The following is a 22,850-nucleotide window of genomic DNA, read 5'->3' on the forward strand; positions in this document are numbered from 1 at the left end:
CTTTCATGAGCAGCAGCTTCACTGGCTAAAATTATTTCCTAGTCTTCTCTTTCCTCTGACCTTTAGTTGATTTGGATGTTCGGATTTATGCAAATACTTCTGAGATTGAAGTTGTTTGGTTCTCACTGGGAAGCTGTTTCAGCTATTTATTTTGGTAGTTTCCGATGGTTACATAAATAACCTGAGCTCTTTATCTTTACCTTCCATATTCACTCAGAGCTGCAATCAAACACATCCATCATAGGTGTGAGGTTATTCTGTCCGGTTACTGAAAGTAATCCACAATCTCCAACCATTCAGTATTAAGAGTTTTCAATGGTCATGATATTTATTTATGCAGCCCTTTTCATTTATTCCATTTACAGTGTTATCTTTTAAACTCCAGTCATTATTATTGGCTGTGTTGAACTCATCTCAGTAGTGTCAGTTCTGACCAGTTCACACAATCGATGAAGAATTTCTCAAAGCCGAGAACACATGTTCATATTCAAACACGTCCACGTGAGCGCATGCAGTTAAAAAATGGGATCTTTGGCACATTTTTACCTTCATTGTTAACTAAGTTGAGACTAGCTCACCTCGCTAACTGTGTGTTGCAGCAGTATGTTAGCTGGATGGTTCTCTGGTGAAAAAGGTTGTGATTAACGGTATTTGCAGTTGCCACAAATCACCAAACCTGCTTTGTTGGTCTAAAACTGATTTATAAATGTGAATTTCAAGGCACGTTTGGTCCAACTATATAATTTATGATCTATATTATTGCTGGTATAATTTGAAATACTTGTATTTTCATACAGTAAGCCTATGTCATAGAAAGCTGGACTGACTGCAGTAGTAAATCTGGCCAAAAGGGCCGTTGCTCTTCTTTTTGACTGTTTTATATGAATTGACATTATTTTAAAACACTCACATTTAGACAGCTTTTGTCATGTATGTAGTAAATACACCGATTTTCTTGAAGCTCTGGCGCTCCCTCACATTGTTAAATAAGAAAAACTGGTGAGCTCTTTGGTGAAAAGCAAACGCAAGTTAATCACAAGCTCTCAGTCTGCACATTGTGACACGGTCCCATTTCCGGTGTCAACAGAAGTGAAAAGACAAAATGAGTGAGTGGGTAAAATACCACAGGTAACATTGAACCCTCTTTTGTTTGGGACAGGGCCAGAGCTCCAGTCCAGTGAAGCCTCAGATCCTCCCACAGCCCCAGAACACAGACCACGACAGCGGCCTGGACACGTTCACGCGCACTATGGACAACCGCTCCAAATACCAACACAACAACGTTAACGCTGTGCCCAAGGCCATCCCTGTGAGGTAACTCAGTCTGAGCAGAGAGGAAACCACAAGTGTTCTGTTAAACATGTTGAATATGAGAGTGTGACAGTAGAAGGTATCTGTCTCCCAGCCCCAGTGCCCTGGATGATGATGAGGATGAAGATGAGGGCCACACAGTGGTTGCAACAGCTCGTGGTATCTTCAACTGTAACGGTGGCGTTCTGAGCTCCATTGAGACCGGTGTCAGCATAATTATCCCCCAGGGTGCCATCCCCGACGGAGTGGAACAGGAGATCTACTTCAAGGTCTGTCGAGACAACAGCATCCTGCCACCACTCGACAAGGAGAAAGGTAACTAATCAAAGATGGAGCGATGAACAACCCCCTGGTTCTTCATTTGCATCCAAATTTTTTGCAAGTTTATAAAGTTGGTTTTAATGGTCTGCCATTTTCTGTTTTAAAGTTTAAATGTTTCCCTCGGGGAGATATTCTTGATCCTAGGTAAGGATTGTACTGATTGACAATCCTATTCACAATTGTAATGTTTCATTCTCCTGACTCTTTCGATTAGTCTTTGTTTTCTCTGACTGGTGAACATAGCGGAGAACTTGGCAGCAAAAGCGCCCCATATTTCCTTCAGGAGTTGGTGGAGACAAAAAACGGGTTAAAAGAGAGAGTGAATGTTGGACCTCACCAGCTGGCTGCAAATTAATAATGATGATGTCGCTTTGTAATTGTTGGGTGTGTAAAAAATGATTTGCTACCAACTTGATCACATCACCTGGAAAGGTGATAATATGGCATCGCAGCGTTTACAACTTTGTGCTGCCAGTAGCCAAAAAGAAATTGTCATTGCAGCTTTAGTTATTGGCAATGGTCTCCCTCCTGCCAATGTTTTGTATGTCTGTACTTTCATACAGCTGATAGAGCGCTTTACCAGCCATCACTCAGTCTGATCCTATAAACTGCTGCTTTTTGGGATGTGGACGTCTAACTCATCTTTAAAAGCATAATGAACATGATGTTAATCAGTGCGAGGAACTTGATATAGTTTAGTTTAATTATTGAAAAGGAAAAAAAAGATATCTGATGAGACAAGTTTTTTTCTCCTGTTAAAAGCTTCATTATGTTTTCTGTGGGGGCAGACAGGTTTTTTAAAAGACACATACTGTGTTCACCATCTGAAATATTAAATATCTCCTGCTGATATTCAACACTAGAGATTATGTTGACAACACCGAGGCACGGCTGTCATGTAGGCGAGATACACCTCCAGTTTTATATTAAAGACTGCATTTGTTAAGTTCAGCTGATCCTGCACTGTGTTGTCAGTTTACATTGCTTTTGTTCTGTCTTGTGACAGTGAGATCTCCCATATTATCAACTAGCAGTCATCAGTGTTCAATCTTAAAATATAATGACGATAAGCATAGGTGATTGTCTGGTGTTAAAAAAAAAAAGCCTTTCCGTATGGTAAAAGATTTTGATTTTGACACCAACACGTTTTTGCTTGAAGAAACATACTTTTGCTGCGTTTTCACGGAAGTGAATCTCATCAGCGTCAGTAAGCGTTTCCCACATGTGGCCTCTGTTTGTGAGCCCGCTGAGGTAGATAAAAACCCTCCATTTTTATATTTAGGCATCTCTGACATTAGAACACGTTATTTGACTCTTGTTAATTTTTGGCCAGATACCTGTCCGAGTGACTGAAGGTTTCTCGGTGTGCAGCCAGCTAGAGTGACTGATAGCATGTCAGGCCTGGATGAGCTCACCTAGGATCAGAGCGAGTTCCTCTTACTTCTTTCAACACAACTTCACAAGACCACATTTGAACACCCATTACATTTGAAACTTGTACATGATTGTAATCACCCTGATTGTATAATCTTGCTTTGTGTTTGTGTCCACAGGAGAGACTCTGCTCAGCCCTCTGGTGATGTGTGGACCTCATGGCCTCAAGTTTTTGAAGCCTGTGGAGCTTCGTTTACCTCACTGTGCGTCAGTGACCCCTGATGGTTGGTCTTTTGCTCTAAAATCCTCCGACTCCTCGTCGGGTATGCTGTGCTCTCTCTGTTCTTCGGGGGTCGTTTGGGCTGGCTGTGTGACAAATTGAGGGTTTTGGGTCACTGTTTAATCAGTTTTTACCCCCAGTTTTGATTCTCTTCTTTATCAAAAGTCAACCCTAAACATTTTCAATTCAATAATGTTGTCACTTCGACACTGACGGAGAATCAATCTCGGGGGGGAAAATCTTTTTTTTTTTTCACTTATTACTTTGTGTTGATTCATTTTCATCATTTATTCTGGCTAACTCACCCACACAAACGCTCATTTGCTGTATCACTGGTTTTCTTTACGTTAGGTTTCTTACTTCAACTTGCTAAAACTGCAGTATTTCTCTCTTGGTTTCCCTGGGTCATCTTAACAAGTTTCTCTCATTTTATTGTAACATGCATGCAGCGGATGCTTGGCCGTGCAATATTTTAATTTCATCAGGAAGAATGATTGTGCATGCTTCTCTGTGCAGAATGATTTTTCTCACATAGCCACCCAAATCCTGACCTGAAGAACAAACAGCTTTTCTAGATGTCCCAGAAACTGGGACACTGTCATCACCAATCATGCCCGTCATTATCCTTTATACAATTCAAAAGTTACACAATGACATTTTGTTATCATGTGGCTCTCTAAATTTAGCCCCTTTTTGTGTTCTTACTTGAAGGTAGCTTTCAGGTTTCATGTGATTATTTTTTTAGACTTACCTCAGTTTGTCCAGTTGAGAAACTGCATCAGCAAAAAAGACAGGAAAGGAAAAAAAGATTCAAATAGATGAACCACTCACAGCTCAGATTTGCTGCAGGAGGAGGAAGTGCCTTCAACCACATCTCTTAAATTAACTGTAACTCCTCCATCAGCAAATTGTTGTTTAGATGATTACACTCAATCATTTGCTCACCACATCTGGCCTGATAAGACCTGAAAACTCAGGTACATATCAGGTACAGCAGATAAGATCTAAAGCAGGTAACCACCCATTAAATATACCACTATGAAAGTCCAAGTAAAACCACAAAGCAGAAATCCACATTCACATTTAGCAGTGAAATTGATCACCAGTGCATTTCAGACACAAATGAAATAAAGAGAGACTCCAGCACAAAACATGTTAATGGAAATCAAAACCAAGATAAACTACTTCAAGCAGATCTTTATTACATCTATAATGTAATTGAGCAAAGTCATTATTTTAAATCTGAGAAAGACCCGAGGCTTGAATAGAAGTTGAAAGAAAAAGAGCAGAACAAAAGTGAAGAAAGTAACTCATCTCTCTTTTCCCTTTTTCTTATTACTGTCTTCCAAAACAGTGGTAATTTTGGCAGTGGTCTGGATTAGCTGTTAATTAGCCTCATTTTAAGGATGAGATTTGAAGGGCTGAATGAGATGTCGGCTCACTCTGTTGTCCCGCTGAATTGTGGGAGGATTATGGGGCTGCGTCGTAATCCTCTTATTGTAAAGTAAGGCCACTCTCCGGCCTCCTCCTGCCCCCTTCTGTGGTTTTCTGCTCGCTTTCTTTCCCTGCTTCTATTTTTTTACTCCTGTACAAGTCTCTCGTCTCACTGCCTCTCTGTTATCTCCGCTGTGTTACTCTCTTCCTCACAGTGATCTCGCTGTGCTAACTTAAATACTTCAGCTCAGAACCAGTGTGATACAATTTAGCTCTGTAACAGAAGTGATCTCTGTTCATGAGGAACAGAATGTGATTTCAAAATGCCATGAAACTACTTAAATTCAGACACTACCATGAAATCATGCAGTATTTCATCTTATAGGGTTTCAGAGCTTCAGCACCCGTGATATGAATTGTTTAAAGGTAAACCGTAGAGTTGTTGGAATGTAACGTTTTAATAAGTGAGGTCCCTGCTTTGTTTGACACACAGGTAATGTGATATACATGTTTTAACATGTTTGTCAAGTCTTGAAGATGCACAAGAGCAGAAACAAGTAGTTCATTAAGCAATTAGTTGACAGAAAATGTATCTGCAACTTTTTTATTCATTAGATTGTTTCAATCATGTTTTAAGCAAAAATTCTCCCAAGTTCTCAGATTTCAGCTGTTGATCAGACGGGTTTAAAAACCTCCACAAGGTAACTTTAAATTGTCGTCATGTCCTGGATATAGTGATATGTGATACAAGTTTTTGTTGCAAAAAATGGCCGAAAATATTTTTTTATTTCTCTCTAAACTCTTTCTAAAAACTTGAAAATGTAAAATCAGCTTTGATTTTCCCTTTATATTTGACACCCTCACAAGGGGCTTTCTATACATGAAGATACGGATGGAAATGTCCTGCAGTTGTTGTGAGCTGCTGGCTCACAGGCTCAGTGTCAAAGTAAAGAGGGGAAAGCTGCACACTCAGAACTCAGATACAGTTTTTTATTTGAAGTTTTAAAAGTCTGCATTTTGGCACACAGACTTCTTTTGGGTAAAACTTTATTCAGTTTATTATGAATATCAAGCATGACTCGCAAAATGTTCTTTATTGGTGTCTAGTCTGCAGTTGCTCTCTAACAGTTGGGAAAGAACATGTCAAAACTAAAGGAAAGACTCTAAAGGTTGGCGGGTGAAGGTTCTGTGAGGGTTCTGTGAGAGTTCTGTGAGGGTTCTGTGAGTACAAACCCAACAGGTTTGTTGAAATGAGTGTTGTAGTTTTGGGTTTGAGATAATAGGAAACAAAGTTTAACAGTTTAACATCTGGCAGCGAGTCAGACGGGTCAGAGTTGGGCTCTGACAGCAGCGAGGACAGAGTTGGACTCTGACAGCAGCGAGGACTTTTTTGTGGAAATTCATACCATACTGTCACCATACACTACTGGCACATGTCCTGTCGTAGACTGCACTGTAGCGTGGACCTCTGCTTCCTCTGATTCATTGCTGAACTTTCCTCTTAACAGACCTGAATATTTATAATTACAATTACACTCAAAGCTCACAGTGACTGAGGGTTAATATGCAGCCAACAAGAGGCTGAGGACATTCAATGAAAGTATGAAATAGCTTTTGCTACTGCTGCTGCACTTGGATTAAAGTCACAAACATACACTTAACATGGCTCGCAAGCTCTTTATATCAAGTTCTGCATAAGTGCAGTTTTAAAATGAGACCAGGACTTTGTGGTATAAAGAGAAGTTTGCTTAATAAAGGCATTAGAGGTGGGCTTTTACATAAGTAGCAGCTCGCTCACCATCCTCTCCATCTGTCTGCCCTCAGGTGACCCAAAAAGCTGGCAGAACAAGTCTCTCCCCGGAGACCCCAACTATCTGGTGGGAGCCAACTGTGTGTCGGTGCTCATTGACCACTTTTAAGGACGGAGCAGCAGGTGTGATGTTACTGAACGTGGAACCATGGGGGATACAAATGAAGATGGACACACACACGCGCACACACACGCACACACGCGCACACACACACACACACACGCACACACACACACACACACGCACACACACACACACACACACTACATGCTGTACATACACTGACAAGATGCACTCCACACATCCAAACACGGCACATGACGGAGTATGAAGAGAAGCCAGTCAGTGCTGTGTACTGCACCCATGGATGAAGACACTGGTGATGATCGTTACAAGATGTTCTTGAAACTCTTCCACAATTTGAAGTTTTGATGTGAAATGAAACCTTTAATGCATGCCCCATGTCACTGAGGATTGACACTATATATAAGGCAATGTTTAATGTAATTTTTACATAAATATAAATGGATGGATGGTTTTTGAGGCAACATACATGCTTCAGAAATCTGTGTCAGTATATTTATGCTATATATGCATACAGTATATATAGTAGTTTAGAGAAGATTTACTAAAGTTTTACTCATAAATTCAAATACCAGTCGACATCCTTGTTGTTTTTCAGTTCAGGGGACTGAACGTGTCTTCGTATCGCCACGTTGTTCCGCAGGGAGTGGAGGGAATTCTGTTGAAGGTTTGAGACAGGTGGGGAGATTTGCAAGTATCTGTTGAAGGAGTTGGCAAAACCCGAGCTGGATTTTAACCCGAGCAGCACACTTTTAGAGACGTTGTTCCTTCAATCCTTCCATTGTTCTACCTTTTTTCTACAGTAATACCTTGTAGCTGACTTTCTTAACCGAGTACTACGTCTCTCCTTCCAGCCTGAGGGAGATCTATGCATGTTCTTTACTCAGGTCCAGTAACCTCCTCAGTTTCTTCCTCACATCTCCTCCTCTCTCTGCCTCTCCTCCTCCTCTCTCTTTTTCCTCTTGGTGCACTCTTGCACTCACACACAAATAAGAAGTGATGCCTTATCTGCAGATTATTCACTTTTCATTAAGAAAAAGAAATAAGTTATGATAAATTATGGTATAATGTCATTTGTTTTGCCATTTTTGTGAACCCACTGTATAAATGAACTTGGGTTTAGCACACAATAACAGTTGATAAAAGATAACAAAGGTATGCTCTTCTTTTATCTGCTATGCATTACTTAAAAAAAAAAAGAAAAAAAAAAGAAAGAAGTGGCTGTAAATAAAGCTAGCGTATTGCCTTGTTTCTTTTGTTTGTAAATGAACTTTTTGTATGTCTTTCTTTTTTGTATAAAACTTAGAGAAAACATGTTTTAAAAAGCGAAAGAAAGTGAACGTGGTTATCTTTGTATTCTGGATATACCCTCGAGCCTTGGAATTGTAACCTAACAATAATACATCACACCTTTTCTACCAATATATTGACATTATGTTACAGTCGCAAAGCTGTCTTTTTATGGCCGTTGAAGGATCAGGAACGTACTTGGGCTAAAATGCATTTAAAACATGTTCTTATAAAATGGAGTGCTCTCAAAGTGTCCCCCTCACTGATTTGTGATACTGGATGCTATATTGTGTGCCCTTAAATGTATTTTTGTACTAATAGACAATATATTACATATGGCACACCAGTACTGTTTTATTTTTAGATATAACACGGCTTTAATTGGATATTAGCTCTTCACGTGTGGCTGACTTTTTTTCTCCTCTGCAACACAATTTTAAGTATACCACTGTATTAATAAATAAAATCATTTTTAAAGTAAGGTTTGTGTCTGTAAGGAAGTTTGTTTTTTTATAAACCGACAAAGTGAACTGGGATTTTTGTCTTTTTCTAAAATAGGCAGCGAATGCAATTGATGTATTTTTTTTCCTCTTCTGTCCTGCTCATCACAGCTACTATCTATTTTACGTCATGTTATTGCCTACGGCAAAGAAGTTGTGTTTTTGATGACAATTGTGTTTCTTTTTCTATTTGTCAGCAGGATTATAGAAAATCTATCATCCCAGTTTGCCTTATATTTTGGCGTGCAGCCCAGTCACGGTAAATCCACCAATTATTTTTCATAAACATTGTTTTATAGGCTGTTGTACCTACTATTGGTGCGTTCCTCATTTCTTCTCTCAGTTAATGAGTTGTCCATGTCATCGGGATATGAATGGACTGATCTGACACACCATGTTGGTCAGAGTTCACCAACTCCAGAAGATGGTAGCAATGCAACATTTAGGAGGCAAGCCACCGCTAAAACCGAAGAAATAGAAGGCGTGGAGGATCGGACATTGTTGTTAGTTTTTTTTAGCATGTCCAAAAGGAGTTGTGTAGACAGCGCGAATCGGGCACCTCACCAATCCCATCCTCAAAATCCAAGATGGCGGATCAATGCTTCAACACAAGTGAGAGTTCTCATAATACTGTTTATAAGCATGTCTTTCTCATTTATGTCATTAAAGTAGTTGTACACCCAGTGCTGTTCAACTTTCAGCTGTGGACATGCTGCTACAGGGTTTGCATTTGCAAAATACCAACAAATGTGTTGTTATCAGCTGGTAATACTAACAGCAGCTAATCTGACATGTAGCCTGCTGGAACCAGTCAACTCGGATGTGACGTCATTTCCTTCTCTAACGTCTGAGGTAAGAGGAATGATGGGTTCATTTGACGTGATCCAGGCCAGCTCGGTTTCTGTCCGTTCTGCTCATGTTATTTATCATCGCCAACAATAACCTCACAACAAAACTGGAACCAGCCGCTACAGTTTCCCTCCAGCTACTGCATGGCCTCAGGGTATGATGGGAAATGCCTGGTTCTCACCTTATCTAACAGCTGATTGGTTTAGATGTTGGCTTAACAATAAAGTTCTTTAGAAACGTTTCATTTTTGAATGAGTGAAAGCCTGAAGGCAGCATAATCTGCTGAAAACACAACATTAACCAGTTTAAGGTGGTTGCTGGTTTTAGCTGGTCATGGTCTGGTGTAAGGCTGGTCGAGCTGGTCTGTCAGTATAGTTGGCCAGCTTGGTAGGACTGGTCACCCAGTCAGACCAAGCTGGTGTCTGCTGGTCAGGCTGATTGGCCGTCTGGCAGGTGAAGTGGTCGAGATGGTTAAAATGGTTGGATTGCCAGTCAGACTGGAGTAATGTGTCAAGAAGATTTACATTTCACAAAAGAGTACATTATTGGCTTTAGCCGAGGTCTGCGCTCTCCAGCTGCCCTTCTTGTTCTATACATAATTTTGATATGACTTCAATCTCCAAATTGTTTTGTCCTACCAACTCTTCAAACTTCTCAGTTTACTGCCACATATAAAAGAAAACCTCAAATCTTCACCTTTAAGGAGACAGGGAATTTTGGGTATTTTAGTTTTAAGAAATGACTAAAATATAACATTTATTCAAAATTGAATGTTTTTGATTTCAGTAATTAATATGCATTTTGTTTTAGGGTTTCGACTGTTGGCCTGGATATTGTTTCAGGCTTTACATCGTGAATCTCAGCTGACAGCTAGGTGGCGCATGTGTGCCATGGATGAGTCTGCTATGCAAGGTCAGAGATATTTTTAGCAGTGATTTTAATTTGATTGTCTCAGGATAAAAATAAAATATCTAAGAAGTCATTTTACAAATGTTTGTTTTTCAGTTAATTTGCAGGACTTTCAAGTTTCAACAGTTCTTTAAAATTTGAAATGTTTCATAAAATGTGCTAAGAAAACTACCAAGTCATTATTTATGAAAAGTAGATATGATAAAACACAAGTAAGGGAGCCTTGCAGGATGTGATCTGTACCAGTGGTTGTCAGTTTGAGGGTCGAGACCCCGAAGAGGTCCCAAGACTGGTAGGGTTTTGGTCTTTCTGAATTTTACTTCAGTTTGCTCTCTGCATCACTTCCTCCACCCAGCAGAGGTCTCCAGTCTGTTTTCTCTCCATACCCATTCTCCTGCTTGCCACTCCAATCATTCAGAGCATATTTATACTCCCATGCTGGACTAACATGTAAGAGGACTAACATGTACTAACATGTAAGAGTCCTAACATGCACTAACATTTAAGAGTCCTAACATGTACTAACATGTAACAGGACTAACATGTACTAACATGTAACAGGACTAACATGTAAGAGGACTAACATGTACTAACATGTAAGAGTCCTAACATGCACTAACATTTAAGAGTCCTAACATGTACTAACATGTAAGAGGACTAACATGTACTAACATGTAAGAGGACTAACATGTACTAACATGTAACAGGACTAACATGTAAGAGGACTATCATGTACTAACATGTAAGAGGACTAACATGTACTAACATGTAACAGGACTATCATGTACTAACATGTAAGAGGACTAACATGTACTAACATGTAAGAGGACTAACATGTACTAACATGTAACAGGACTATCATGTACTAACATGTAAGAGGACTAACATGTACTAACATGTAAGAGGACTATCATGTACTAACATGTAAGAGGACTATCATGTACTAACATGTAAGAGGACTAACATGTACTAACATGTAAGAGGACTATCATGTACTAACATGTAAGAGGACTAACATGTACTAACATGTAACAGGACTATCATGTGCTAACATGTAACAGGACTATCATGTACTAACATGTACTAACATGTAACAGGACTATCATGTACTAACATGTAAGAGAACTATCTTGGTGTACTAAGGGACGTAGAATATTTAGAACTCAGTCTGCAGTCAAAGGTCGCTGGTTTGTTAAGTCAAGTCTGTCAGTCTTTCTGTGCTGAGTTTCCCTGGATTTATGTTTTGGTTTTGAGTATCTCGTCTGCTTTGGACTCCTTTGTAAAGTATTTCCTGTTTGTTAAAACCAGCTTCTGTGTTGTGCATTTGGATCCTCTCCTCACATGAACTGGGACAAAGATAAGTGATGATCAGAGAAAGAAAGAAGATCCGATCTTTCCCTCATTTCTCTCTTGATTGATTTATTTTTAAAGAATACTGTACACTTTTACCTCTTTGATTCTTTTGAATGTGCCACATGCCTTCAATGTTGGGAACAACAAGGCCACACAAAAACCACAGAAGGCAAACCCACCTTTCAGGTCATTTATAATGATCACTATCATTTAATAATGTGCACCAAGTCTAACTTCTCCGAGGTTTAAAAATCCTCCCCAGGTGGGTCACATTTTTCTGCAGGACTGTTACCCGCAGCCTACATGATGAAAGACAATACTGACCAAGACTAAATGGCAATGCTGCTGAGGTTTCTGCTTGAGCTAAGGTTCATAGTCTCCTGCTAAAATGTACATTTACGTAATTGATCCTCGGAATCCTGTTTGCAGGACAGAAACGCAAAAACCACTGTAGGGTTTTCATGTCCACAGAAACTTTGTGCATTTGTGCAGATCCCACCTCGTTTTCATCCACCACCACATCACCAGCAGCGGGAACAAATGACGGGCTGCTTTTTTCATGTTGCCTCATTGTGGAGAGCCTCCCCCCCTCCCCCCTCCTCCACTCCTTCACTGTCGTAGTAAAACAGACTCCGCGCAGCAAGCCGCCATGAAGACACAGAGTGGCACACCTCCAATACGCAGTGTGCATCTCCTGTCCTGGCTGATAGGTTTGCTGTCGTCTGTGAAAACCACGGCGGGGTGCCTCACAGGAGACGCGCTGCTCGTTGCGGACAAAATCCGTGTGATTTCAACGATTTAGACGTTTTTCTGTGTTTTAATCTCCGTGGAGTGGTTTCTTGAACACGCGTCCTATCCAGGCTTCACCTCGCTTTTGAGTTGTTGGAGAGCCTGCAGAGGCGATGACAATGGTGCAAGGCTGGTTGACATCAGGATGATGCGTTTTAGGGTTTTTCCTCTTTGCGTTTTGACTTTTGAGGAATGGGCGCTTTGCTGGAGCAGTCACGGAGAACTCCAGCGGCTTATTTTGTGAATTTAGACTTGAAATTAGTCATACTTTCTGTGTGTGTTATGGTAGGCAGCTGGTGCCTCGGTCCAGTCCGCTCTTTGCTCACCTTTCTCCTCCCATCAGCCGCAGCGCATCTCCAGTTGGAGCGACTCCGAGCATCTTAATTGATGGAGATCATCCATATCGGACAGTGACCTCGAGTTCCACCATTTACCAGCTCTCTGCAGGCTGAACACACGACGCTGCTGCTCTCATTGGATGTAACTGTGCTTATTTGCTACACCTGCATCTGTCTAACCCGCTTGGTCGTACCCTTCAGTGACAATGCCGGTGAACGCGCTGCCCCGCGGCGGCAGCAGCGGCATCGGCGGCCCCGGGTCCCTGAGCCCGGCATCGCTTTCCCGCAGCCTGTCCCGGCTGAGGGAGTACCGGACCCGGACGAGGATCATGCTGGCTCTGGGAGTCTCTCAGATGGTCCTGGGGAGCCTCATCCTGGCCGTCAGCTTCGCGGCTCTGGCTCTCACCACATCACCCCGAGTCCGGCACTCCTGTCCCTTCTGGGCAGGTTTCTCTGTGAGTACAACAGTTACACAATCTTGTATTTGGAGGGATTGCTCAATTATAATGTTTCTTCTTCTTCTTCTTCTTCTTCTAAAAAAAAATATCCTTGTAGTAAGCTACTGAAATCATGAAAGACTAAAAGCAATATGATCATATTTTTTTGAAGCTCACGGCGTAAAATGTTTGTAAAAATCTTTTAAAATGTTTAAGTAATATTATAACTTGATAAGGATTTGGGGATTTTACAGTGGTCCACTTTTACTCTGAAGGGTAGAGCTAAATTAATTGATGTGCCTTTATTTTGGAGGGCAGGCAATTGTGAGGATGTGAGTCTGTGTGGTAAGCAGTGATACCACACAGTGGAGGATGAGGATGATATTTCTTATATTCTAATAGTACAGTACGTTTGGGAAAATCGGCACTGAGATGTTGTATTTTTCTTTATGTGAAATTTTCATGGTGTTTTCTGTAAATATTTATGAATGCACACTTCCTTGATTTCCTGCCAGAGACCAGGGGCAGGGCTGGTCCATTAATTATAGAGGCAGTGGGGCAGAGTGCAGCGGTGAGGGGTGGTCTGTGGCACAAGGGCCATTTGTGTGTGTGTGTGTGTGTGTGTGTGTGTGTGTGTGTGTGTGTGTGTGTGTGTGTGTGTGTGTGTGTGTGCGCCAGAGAGACAGAGAGAGAGCATGTGTCAATGCCTGTATGTGTGTGGGAGTGTATAGTTGCAGGGCAATAGTAAGTATCCACAGGGGTCAGAGTTCAAAGGTCGATGCCCCTTCTTGATGAGTGCCTCGAGCTGATTGGTCAAACTGTCTGTGCAGAAGATGTGCCAGGTCAGTCAGCCTGCTGTACTGCATCCTCGCGTTATCTTTGGGCTCTGAAAGCTGCTGCATGTTTGAGCGCTGACACACCGGCACAGGGAAACATCAGTTGTGCATATTTTGTTAGTTATGTGTTGTTTTTGTTATGAACTAGACGTCATCATCTGTCACAAAACAAGCCTTTAATCTTCAAAGAAGATTCAAAGAATAATGTATTGGAACATAACTGAGCTAGAGACTGCTTCACTCTGCACTGCAGACTATAAGACAGTAGATGTGCGTTTTACATCAATAGACACAGTAAACTTTGATACAAATCTAAATAAATGACTCATACAACATAATTCCTGCCTGTATCAAGAGGCATTTCAGAGGAAGATGATGTGTACGGTTTAGAGAAAGTGATGCTTGAGAGCAGAAGTGTAGAAGTTAGCAGTAGTGGAAGAAATATTCACATCCTTTACCTGAGCAAAAGTACCACGACAAGACTGTAAAAACACTCAATAAAAAGTAAAATGCGATAGATATTAGCAGTAAAATGTAGTTCAAATATCAAAGTAAAAGTCCTAGTGTGATCCCTCTGACTGATATCTGATTATTATGACATTAACTTATTATTAATACTGAAGCATCAGTGTTTAAGTGGCCTGTTACTGCTGTAGGTGCTGCAGGGGCTTCTTTAAACTACTTTATCTCCAGTTTGATATCCAGAGACAGCAGATAAATCTGGGCGGTTGTCAGATAATTACTCTAATCTTTTTTTTGGTGAGATATTGTATAATTTCAACTTTATTAAAATGAAACCGTGTGGGAAGTTTAGAGGACAAATCTCTATTTGACAACTCATAGAAATCTAAAATGTGACCCTGACTTTTGTAAGATATCAGAAACCAAAAACGTTGGAAAACCCAGATTTCATCTCGAAAAGATTGTTATTTTATCCGTTGTGTCAAATATTCATCTTAAATCCAACTAAAGCTGTCAGACAAATGTCAGATAAATGTAGTGAAATAGAAAGTACAATATTTCCTCCTGACAGGAAATACTCAAGTAAAGTATAAGTACCTCACCATTGTACTTTAGTACAGTACTTGAGTAAATGTGAGTCAGGTGCTGAAAACAAATAGCTCATCAGCAGGAACTATCGGCCACAGTGGCGCCAAAACCCAGATAATGTGTTTGAGAGCAGCTTCTCATCTGGAGACTGATGTTGGAAGTGATTTGGCCACAGGCAATCAGACTGTGGAAGTTACTCAGAAACACTGAGCGCTCTGAAACCACCTCAAACTAAAAGGTTTCCAAACATTACCGCAATGTTTTTATTCAATAAATGTGTTTCAGACAAAAGATGCTTTTTCAACACCTTAAACCAGGTTTTACATTTGGTCTTAAATGTCAGCTTTTAATAGCAGAACATGCAGCATGTTTGGTTGCTGGAAAGTGTCGAGGAGCTGAAGTCTTTGTTTAAGTGAAGAGGACGATTCTACGGAATCTCAATCTGGTGGAATGGAACGATTTTTGTGGCTCCGTTCTGTGATTTTATCTAATAAGACGAGTGTGTTTATAATTTTCTTATCGAGCATTACAGTAAATCTCTGTGGAGATAATTTATTCTGAATGTTAGAGAAGGAAAACATTCTTTCTCTCTGGCTTGATGTGTGTAAGTGAATCAATAGTCCTGGTGGTGATGAGCTAAATGTGTAGAATTAGAAAAGAGGTTGTTATCCTGTTATAAATGTGTTGCCTAGTGGAGGTTTTATTTGAGTCCAAACGTCTGGATGAAGCTCTCATATCCTGCAGACAAGCGTCCGGTCACCAGGAGAGAAGCGATAACTTTGTGCCTCTTGTTTCTTGGAGCATGTTAATGTGCTGAGCACCGAAGCTTGAAGCCATAATTTTGACTTCCCTGCCGTGTTGGTGAACTGAGCTAACGAGTGAGGTGACAACACATCCTCCACCGATGCACTCATGTGTGTGTCTATTTGTGTACTTTGTAGGTGTCTCTGTGCAGTCACTGCGGGACGTCATTAAGCGTCTCAGTGTGATGACCGGTGTTGTGGGATTTATAGCAGTCGCAGCGAGAGAAGGCGTAATCTTGACTTCCTACACAGAGCAATCATTGCTGAGCTCAGCCTCGCTGTCCCGCCTCTTCTGACACACACGCACAGGCATGCACACACACACACACACACACACACACACACACACACACACACACACACACACACACACACACACACACACACACACACACACGTAGGCTATCTCTGTGTTTTGCATATCAATGCATCTGTCTCCCTCATCCTGATTCTCCACACTCTGGATACATTTTTTTTTTTTATTATCAGCTTTGATGTTCACTGTTTATGTTTGACAACATAATATCACACACAGGCACATATACAGTAAATGAGTACACACACACACACACACACACACACACACACACACACACACACACACACACACACACACAGACACACAATTGCTTGGCCAAATGAGACTAATCCTACAAATATCTTGCTCTTCCTTGCATCCCCCCTTTACCCCTTGAGCTCAGCAGACTAGCAGCCAGCTGCAGTCCCTTCACGTTGAGGTAATTTGGGTGACAAAAGATGCCGCTGGGCTGCAACGAGGAGCGCTGCAGGCGACGCAGGACCAGACTTACATGTGGGTTTACCTGTCGGCTGTGAGTCACGCCGCCTTGCCAGGTCCGGCCAATAAATGAGGCGGCTTGGCCGAGCGAGCCAAAGGAGCCGCTGCAGCTGTCAGCGGCTGACATGCAGAACAAATTACCGTCCACCTTACGTCCGAGCTTGGAAATGATCCAAGCGCCCAAACACACAAACACAAACTGCCTCTCGTTTTTTTTTCAGCTGAGAATATAGACGCTTTAAATATGTGAATATGTAAATCCATCACAGAGATTTAATGCAGGTATCATTTATAAATTCAGACTCTTTCTCTGTATCACTCTGATATTTCTTCTCCAGCTGCAGAGTAGGATTTAGTCCTTTCTTATTCTTCCTCCCCCGCTGTCTTGGTTGTGTGAAAGAAGAGGAGTACAGCCTCTCTAAGAGTAACACTCCAACATCCTCAATCTACAGACCAGCCGTAACAAAGACAGCTTTACACGGTATTCTTGGTGTTTGTTGTGAGGCAGCTCTTCCTGCTGCATTTCCAGCTCCATCCGTCAGCAAATTCTACACTAATCTGCTCGAGTGTGTGTGTGTGTGTGTGTGTGTGTGTGTGTGTGTGTGTGTGTGTGTGTGTGTGTGTGTGTGTGTGTGTGTGTGTGTGTGTGTGTGTGTGTGTGTGTGTGTGTGTGTGTGTGTGTGTGTTGGAACAGAAGTGTTTTGTAGGGGCTTGTTGTGGCTCTCTATCTTTGTGTGTTAAAGAAAGGTGAGGGCCCACGTCAGAGTTGGTGGACAGAACATTACAGTACTCTGCTAAACATCAGGTAACATGGCGATGTTAGTGTTTGGCACAAAACTAGGCTGTATTTAAGTGCTAGGATGGCTGCACACTCCAGTTTATGTGATATTTCTGTTTTGATTCTGCAACAAAAGACAGAATCAGATGTTTTTTTATTGATTATGTTTTTGTTTTCTTGACACTGGAAAGCTGGAGAAATGCAAAAGATGTAGCGGACAGACCAACTCTTGTTCTTTAAAAGTAAAATGGGCCTCAGAGGACTCCATTTTATTGTAACATTTTTTTTATTGGGGCATTATTTGTGTGCTACGTTTTCCTGAATGCTCTTGATGAGGAAAAGAGACCTGCAGTTCTCGTTGTAGATGAAGAGAAAATACAGCATTTTAGTTGGTCTGTTGCTTCTGCTTTTTTTGCTCCAAGCAAGTGTGAATCATCATTAATGACGTGTTATTTTAGGCTTTGGTAGTATCCTGGCAACAGGTCTTAAGACTCCATCTCCCACATGTGTACACACATACCTGAGTGTAGTCTCCAGTTTGATGTGGAAATGGTTCTGATTCTTGACAGAAAGGCTTTCTGTCTGTTGCATGCAAATGAAGAAACTCTGGACGTGGCTGTCATCAGAAATACTGACACAGTGTTTATTAAGAATGATTTTGGTGTCGCTCATGACTCATAACATTAAAGTTGATGTTGAAAAGAAGCGTAAATGTTACGTTCAGTCAGCTTTTCTCTGCCTTCAAAGTGAATATTAGTGTCAGTGTTAAGCCCTTCGAAGCTAAAGGTGGTAATTTCAGGTCCAATCAGACTCTTCATAACATAATGCAGTGCATGAATAACTTACTCTTACTTGAGAGTTTGGACTCTTATTACTTTCAGCAATTGCTAGTTATTTCAGCAAAGTAAATTCTGTCCCGTTGGTGTCACTCCTGGAGCTTTGCTTTCCTCTGGATTTTCTTTCTCCTCTGTAATTAGGAAATGTGTACTTTTCTCCTTTAAAAACAAATGGAGTCTGGTTGGTCTTAATGCAGAGAGCGAGGTGAAGCGTAGACCTGTTGCAGGTGTAAATATTAACACACAATCTGTTACTCGAGCCGCACTTAAAGAGAAACTAATAACAACAAAGATACGTTTTTTTTTTAAATATTTTTTCATCATTATTTTTTTTAAAGCATTTGCGTTAAGAGCTACTTCAACCAAGTTCACTGTCAAAATCGATGAGGATGTGACATTCAGACCTTTATGTAATATTCATCAGCATATAAAACCAGTAAAGGGTGAGTTCACACATATTCAAAAACATTTTTTCCCACTTTCCTGTTAAATCTACCCATGAAGATAGCTTTGGTTTTACTTTTCCTGACATGTCCTGACACACCCATCTTGTAGGGATTTAAGTCGCCTATAGATTAGAAAAGAAAATCCCTCTCCAGAAACTTTGTCACAGAAAGACGACCATGAGAATTTTTTCACAGCATATTCTGTGGATTATCAAGAGGAAGGGGGCACTGGTGCTCTCATTTTCTTAATTTTCAGTGCTGTGAACCCCACAAATTAAACCTCACTTATTAGAATTTCGTTAACAACAAAAATGATATGATCTTCTTGGTGAAATGACCCTTTAAGGGTACCACAGGTTGTATATGGAGACCAGATGAGATCCTCCTCCGAAGAAAGTGTTTCTTGTGATGTGATATTTAAGTCACGATTGTACATCATGTAACAGCATCATGACTTTATCCAGCAGCAACAGTATCATATGACTCAATCTTTGCATCCATAGTTGCAAACAAATTATTCTGGGACTTGCCACAAAGCTCCATGTTGTTGTTTTGATGCCGCCATTTATTCCCAGCTGTCAGTAGAGGATGTGACTCCTCAGCCGCTCGACTCATCTTGTCAGTTTAGATTAAATGGAGACTGTGGACAGCACACATGCTTTCAGCCCAGACCTCTTATGGCTCGTCCGCCCTCTCTTCAATCTCTTATTGATCAGCTAATAAGATGGACCCAAATCAATCATCTGACTTGTGTTTACTTTCATTTTTACTCGAGTCGTCTGTGGTTTCTCGACATCTCCGCAGTGACCTCACTCTTGTGTTTAAAGCAGGCCTGCGGTGTGATGATGTCATGTAGTTTTAGTGCTCAGTCCGTCCCGAGGTGTTGCTGAGCTGCTGTAATTCACTTTCCTTCTGGACCTTTCCATAATAAGTAAGTAGGCACTCAGCCTGCTGCTACTCATTACTCTGAGGACCCTCCAGTGCATCGTGCCCCCACTCCAGTGCTACCAGTGAGCACCATAATGGTGAAGGGAACAGTGTGTCCTTGCTACAGTAGCGCACACACACACTTATAGCTCTAATATTTCAAATTGTCAAATTAATTTAATTCCCTTTCTAGATGTGCTGTGCCGCTACACGCTCAGACGCATCCAGACCCTCGTCTCCTTCCTCCGTTCACTTGATTCTTTTGTATTGCTGATATTTTTGGGGTGTTCACAATCTGTGTTAAACACCAAGAACAGGATGATCTGAGTTTCCTCTCTGCGTGTCATGTTAAAGCATTCAAGTCCCCTTTGTTATGCGTCATCTCCTCTTTCTTTTCTCTCTTTGCTATATTTTACCGAATCAGGCAAATAAGCAACCTAGCTGAAAGACTGGCAGATTGTATTATGCCTGGTTGACAAAGCAGTCATCTGTGAAGTGGAAAGAGGAAGATAAATGTTGGGGTTGTGTTTGTGTGGGAGATCTGACAACATTAATTGTGTCCACGGCTGCCTCATGTTGTGTTCTTTGAGGAGACTAAATAAAGAAACATTTTGAACACATAGTCCCCAACAAAGCTTGTGTCAGCCTGACAAAAACAAGAAACACAATCTCCTTCCTTAATTTCAGTGAGAGCACTGATGCAGCGGAGCGTCAATGCAGAGGCTTTGAGGGGGGAAAAAAAACGAAAAGTGTTGTAAAATACTATGCTGACCAGTCAAATTGGTGCACTCCTTTTAGATTAGTTGAAGATGAGAAGTGCATAGTTTTGCTGCTTACTTTGTATTTTAGACAACAGACAAAATTAGGTCTGCAATGGCCATTTTTTTTTATCACTGGTTAAGGCATTTCTGTGGGTCTGTGGAGGGCTTTGGTAGCAGTAGGCAGTTATTTTAACATTGTTGTATTATCATTACAATATTTATTTGAAAATGCAATGTCTGCCATAGAATAATGATCCCCAAACATTGGTAAAACAAAGCTTATAGTGAAGCTATACTCGCTTAGGTGCTGTGTAAAAAACACTTGGGTGTAATAATGGTGGGAACCATCAAATGTTTAGCATTGTTGTCATAATCAATTATTAAAAAAGTTGCAGATTACTTTTCTTTTCAAGACTTTTTAAGATCTAGTGTCTTACTGCTGTGATCGTGGGTTTGGCATTGGATTGTATTTCGTATTCATTTTACCAGGAAGCTCCATTGAGATTGTAACACCTCTTTTACAGGAGGCCGAGGTTGCAGCCATACAAACTCACAACATACACAACATGATATTCAAAAATCTACAACAAAAAAGTAAAAGCCAGGGTGTCTCATATCTCATGTACTGTATATCCTGTTTTCATCAGTACCTGAAGCAGCACATTCACACCAACACAGAGGTGTTGGATTAGATGATGAAACAAGCATGTTGACTTCAACATGTTACAGATCGGTGGGATGAATCAAGATGCAGGTTCAGGGTTGTTTTTGTCTTATTGGCTGCAGTGTGTGGGCTGCAAGTTATTTATATTCTCACGACTGTTACTGAATGAGAGGAAATCATTAAAAAATAATCTTAAAGTTCACCGCCACACAATTTTCTTCGCTCATTTTCACTAGACATGGATGTTTAAGCAGAAGTTTTAGACTTTTTATGAAAAACAAGTATTCATTTCAAGTATCTTTATCTTTTAAAAGATGACTGGAGGAGATCTTTAAGTACACCACAATGATCAAACACATATCTATACTTCCACATGCGTGCACACACATTCCATCTCTTTAGACAGGATCTTTTGTTTTCAGAATCACTTTGATGCGCGAACATAAAACACAAACAGCCTCCATTATGCATCATTTTGATCTTTGAAGAGTGAAGCTGGTCGATGTCTGATGAAAGCTGCAGGTCTTTTTGTTTCCCTGGGTGTTTTCAGACCTGAACTCAGTGCTGTGAACACGTCTGGGAGGACTAGAGAGGAGAAAGACAGGGTCGTGTGTTTGGGAAAATGGTTTTAATGTTTTGAATGCATGATGTATTTGTCTGTGCAGACATCACAGATATCTCCCATAAATCCTCCTTTCTCTTTCCTCTGCTGGCTCTTGTTTGGGATGCGTCTGTGTTTTAGTCTGACCCGCGGCCCGGGACGTGTCAGACAGAATGCTTGATGCTGCACTTCTTTACAAACGGCTTCGACCTGGCCGTCAGCAGGTCTGCCTGCAGACTGTTGAATAGAAAAGGCCAACAGCGTTGAACTGAGCTCCCGGGTGAGGAAGAGAAACCGGAGCAACGAGACCAGAGCAGAGAAGACGGCCAAAGGCAAATGTGTGTCGTCGTTAGCTTTTGTTATTCTGTTGTTGCTATATAAGATGAGTGAAACACTCACAGGTGGTGCAGCTGTATGACACCTGTGCTTGCTTTTTTTCTGAAGCTATATTCATGTCAAATCTTACAGGAAAGAGTGGTTTTATGAAGCAGACTCATCTTTTATTCCCGCTGAAAGGGGAGTTAATGTTTTCAGTGCAGCGACAGACTTCCTCATCCTGGTTTTGACCTGAACAAAGATGTTTACAAAAGCTCTATTTTCTATAATAAAGAGCTTTTCAGTGGCGTGTTGCAACAGGCCATCATCAATGTGAAGGTCTGGTAGCAGAACTCAGACAGACAGACTGCTGCAGCTTTGTGAATGTGTTTGACTTCTCTACCTGCAGCTGTGCTGGGGCTTCTTCCTGGTGTAACAAAGCTGGCTGTCGACCTCCCTGCTGCTCTCTATAGCTGATCAATGGAGAAGCCTGCTGACTGGAGGCTCTCTTTGTTCTATGATTAGCAACTAGTGTTGTGTCGGATGGAGCTTTTATGTGTGTATACATGTGGGAGGGGTGGTCGTAGGTGTGTGAATGTGTCTGTCTGTATTTATCTGTCTACACAGGGCTGGAGTGGACATAAAGGTTTTATCTGTTTGATTGCAGAGCACAGAGATGCATCTACAACTGAAGAACAAAGTGCTTGTATGTGTTTATCAAGACAGAAACAGACTACCAGCTGCAAATACACTTCTGTGACAGAAAGCAGGCAAAGAAGAGAGACGATGTAACATTTCTATGCTTTGGAATATTTCTTCTTTTATCTTTATTCTCAGTTTTTCTTTTGCTCCCTCGGAAAGAAGCCGCCTTTTCTGTGAAAAAACATTTTCAGAGGTTAATCAGGCAGTGAGAAAGATAAACCAAGAGCCGAAAGACAACCTGAGAGGCATTTAGGT

The 22,850-nt window shown here is 41.1% G+C and overlaps 2 protein-coding genes across 21 annotated transcripts in view; both read left to right on the plus strand.

Annotated features, from left to right (window-relative positions):
* Positions 1-8,386, plus strand: part of tjp1a (tight junction protein 1a) — a 99,403-nt gene extending 91,017 nt beyond the window's left edge. For 13 of the 19 annotated variants that reach the window (XM_069174225.1, XM_069174227.1, XM_069174238.1 and 10 more), the window contains 4 exons: positions 1,160-1,314; positions 1,406-1,626; positions 3,186-3,329; positions 6,545-8,386. In XM_069174225.1, coding sequence (XP_069030326.1) covers positions 1,160-1,314; positions 1,406-1,626; positions 3,186-3,329; positions 6,545-6,639 — 615 coding nt within the window. In that variant the 3' untranslated portion in view covers positions 6,640-8,386. The remainder of the gene's footprint in view (positions 1-1,159; positions 1,315-1,405; positions 1,627-3,185; positions 3,330-6,544) is intronic. The other 6 variants (XM_069174230.1, XM_069174241.1, XM_069174242.1 and 3 more) reach the window with 2 other exon arrangements.
* Positions 8,387-12,156: 3,770 nt separating this feature from the next.
* fam189a1 (family with sequence similarity 189 member A1) overlaps positions 12,157-22,850 on the plus strand; it is an 87,846-nt gene continuing 77,152 nt past the window's right edge. For both annotated transcript variants that reach the window (XM_069174010.1, XM_069174011.1), the window contains exon 1: positions 12,157-13,098. In XM_069174010.1, coding sequence (XP_069030111.1) covers positions 12,850-13,098 — 249 coding nt within the window. In that variant the 5' untranslated portion in view covers positions 12,157-12,849. The remainder of the gene's footprint in view (positions 13,099-22,850) is intronic.

This window comes from Embiotoca jacksoni, unplaced genomic scaffold (assembly GCF_022577435.1).
Source record: "Embiotoca jacksoni isolate LCO1_2020_lvr unplaced genomic scaffold, fEmbJac1.0.p SCAF_6, whole genome shotgun sequence".
Taxonomy (NCBI): Eukaryota; Metazoa; Chordata; class Actinopteri; family Embiotocidae; genus Embiotoca; species Embiotoca jacksoni.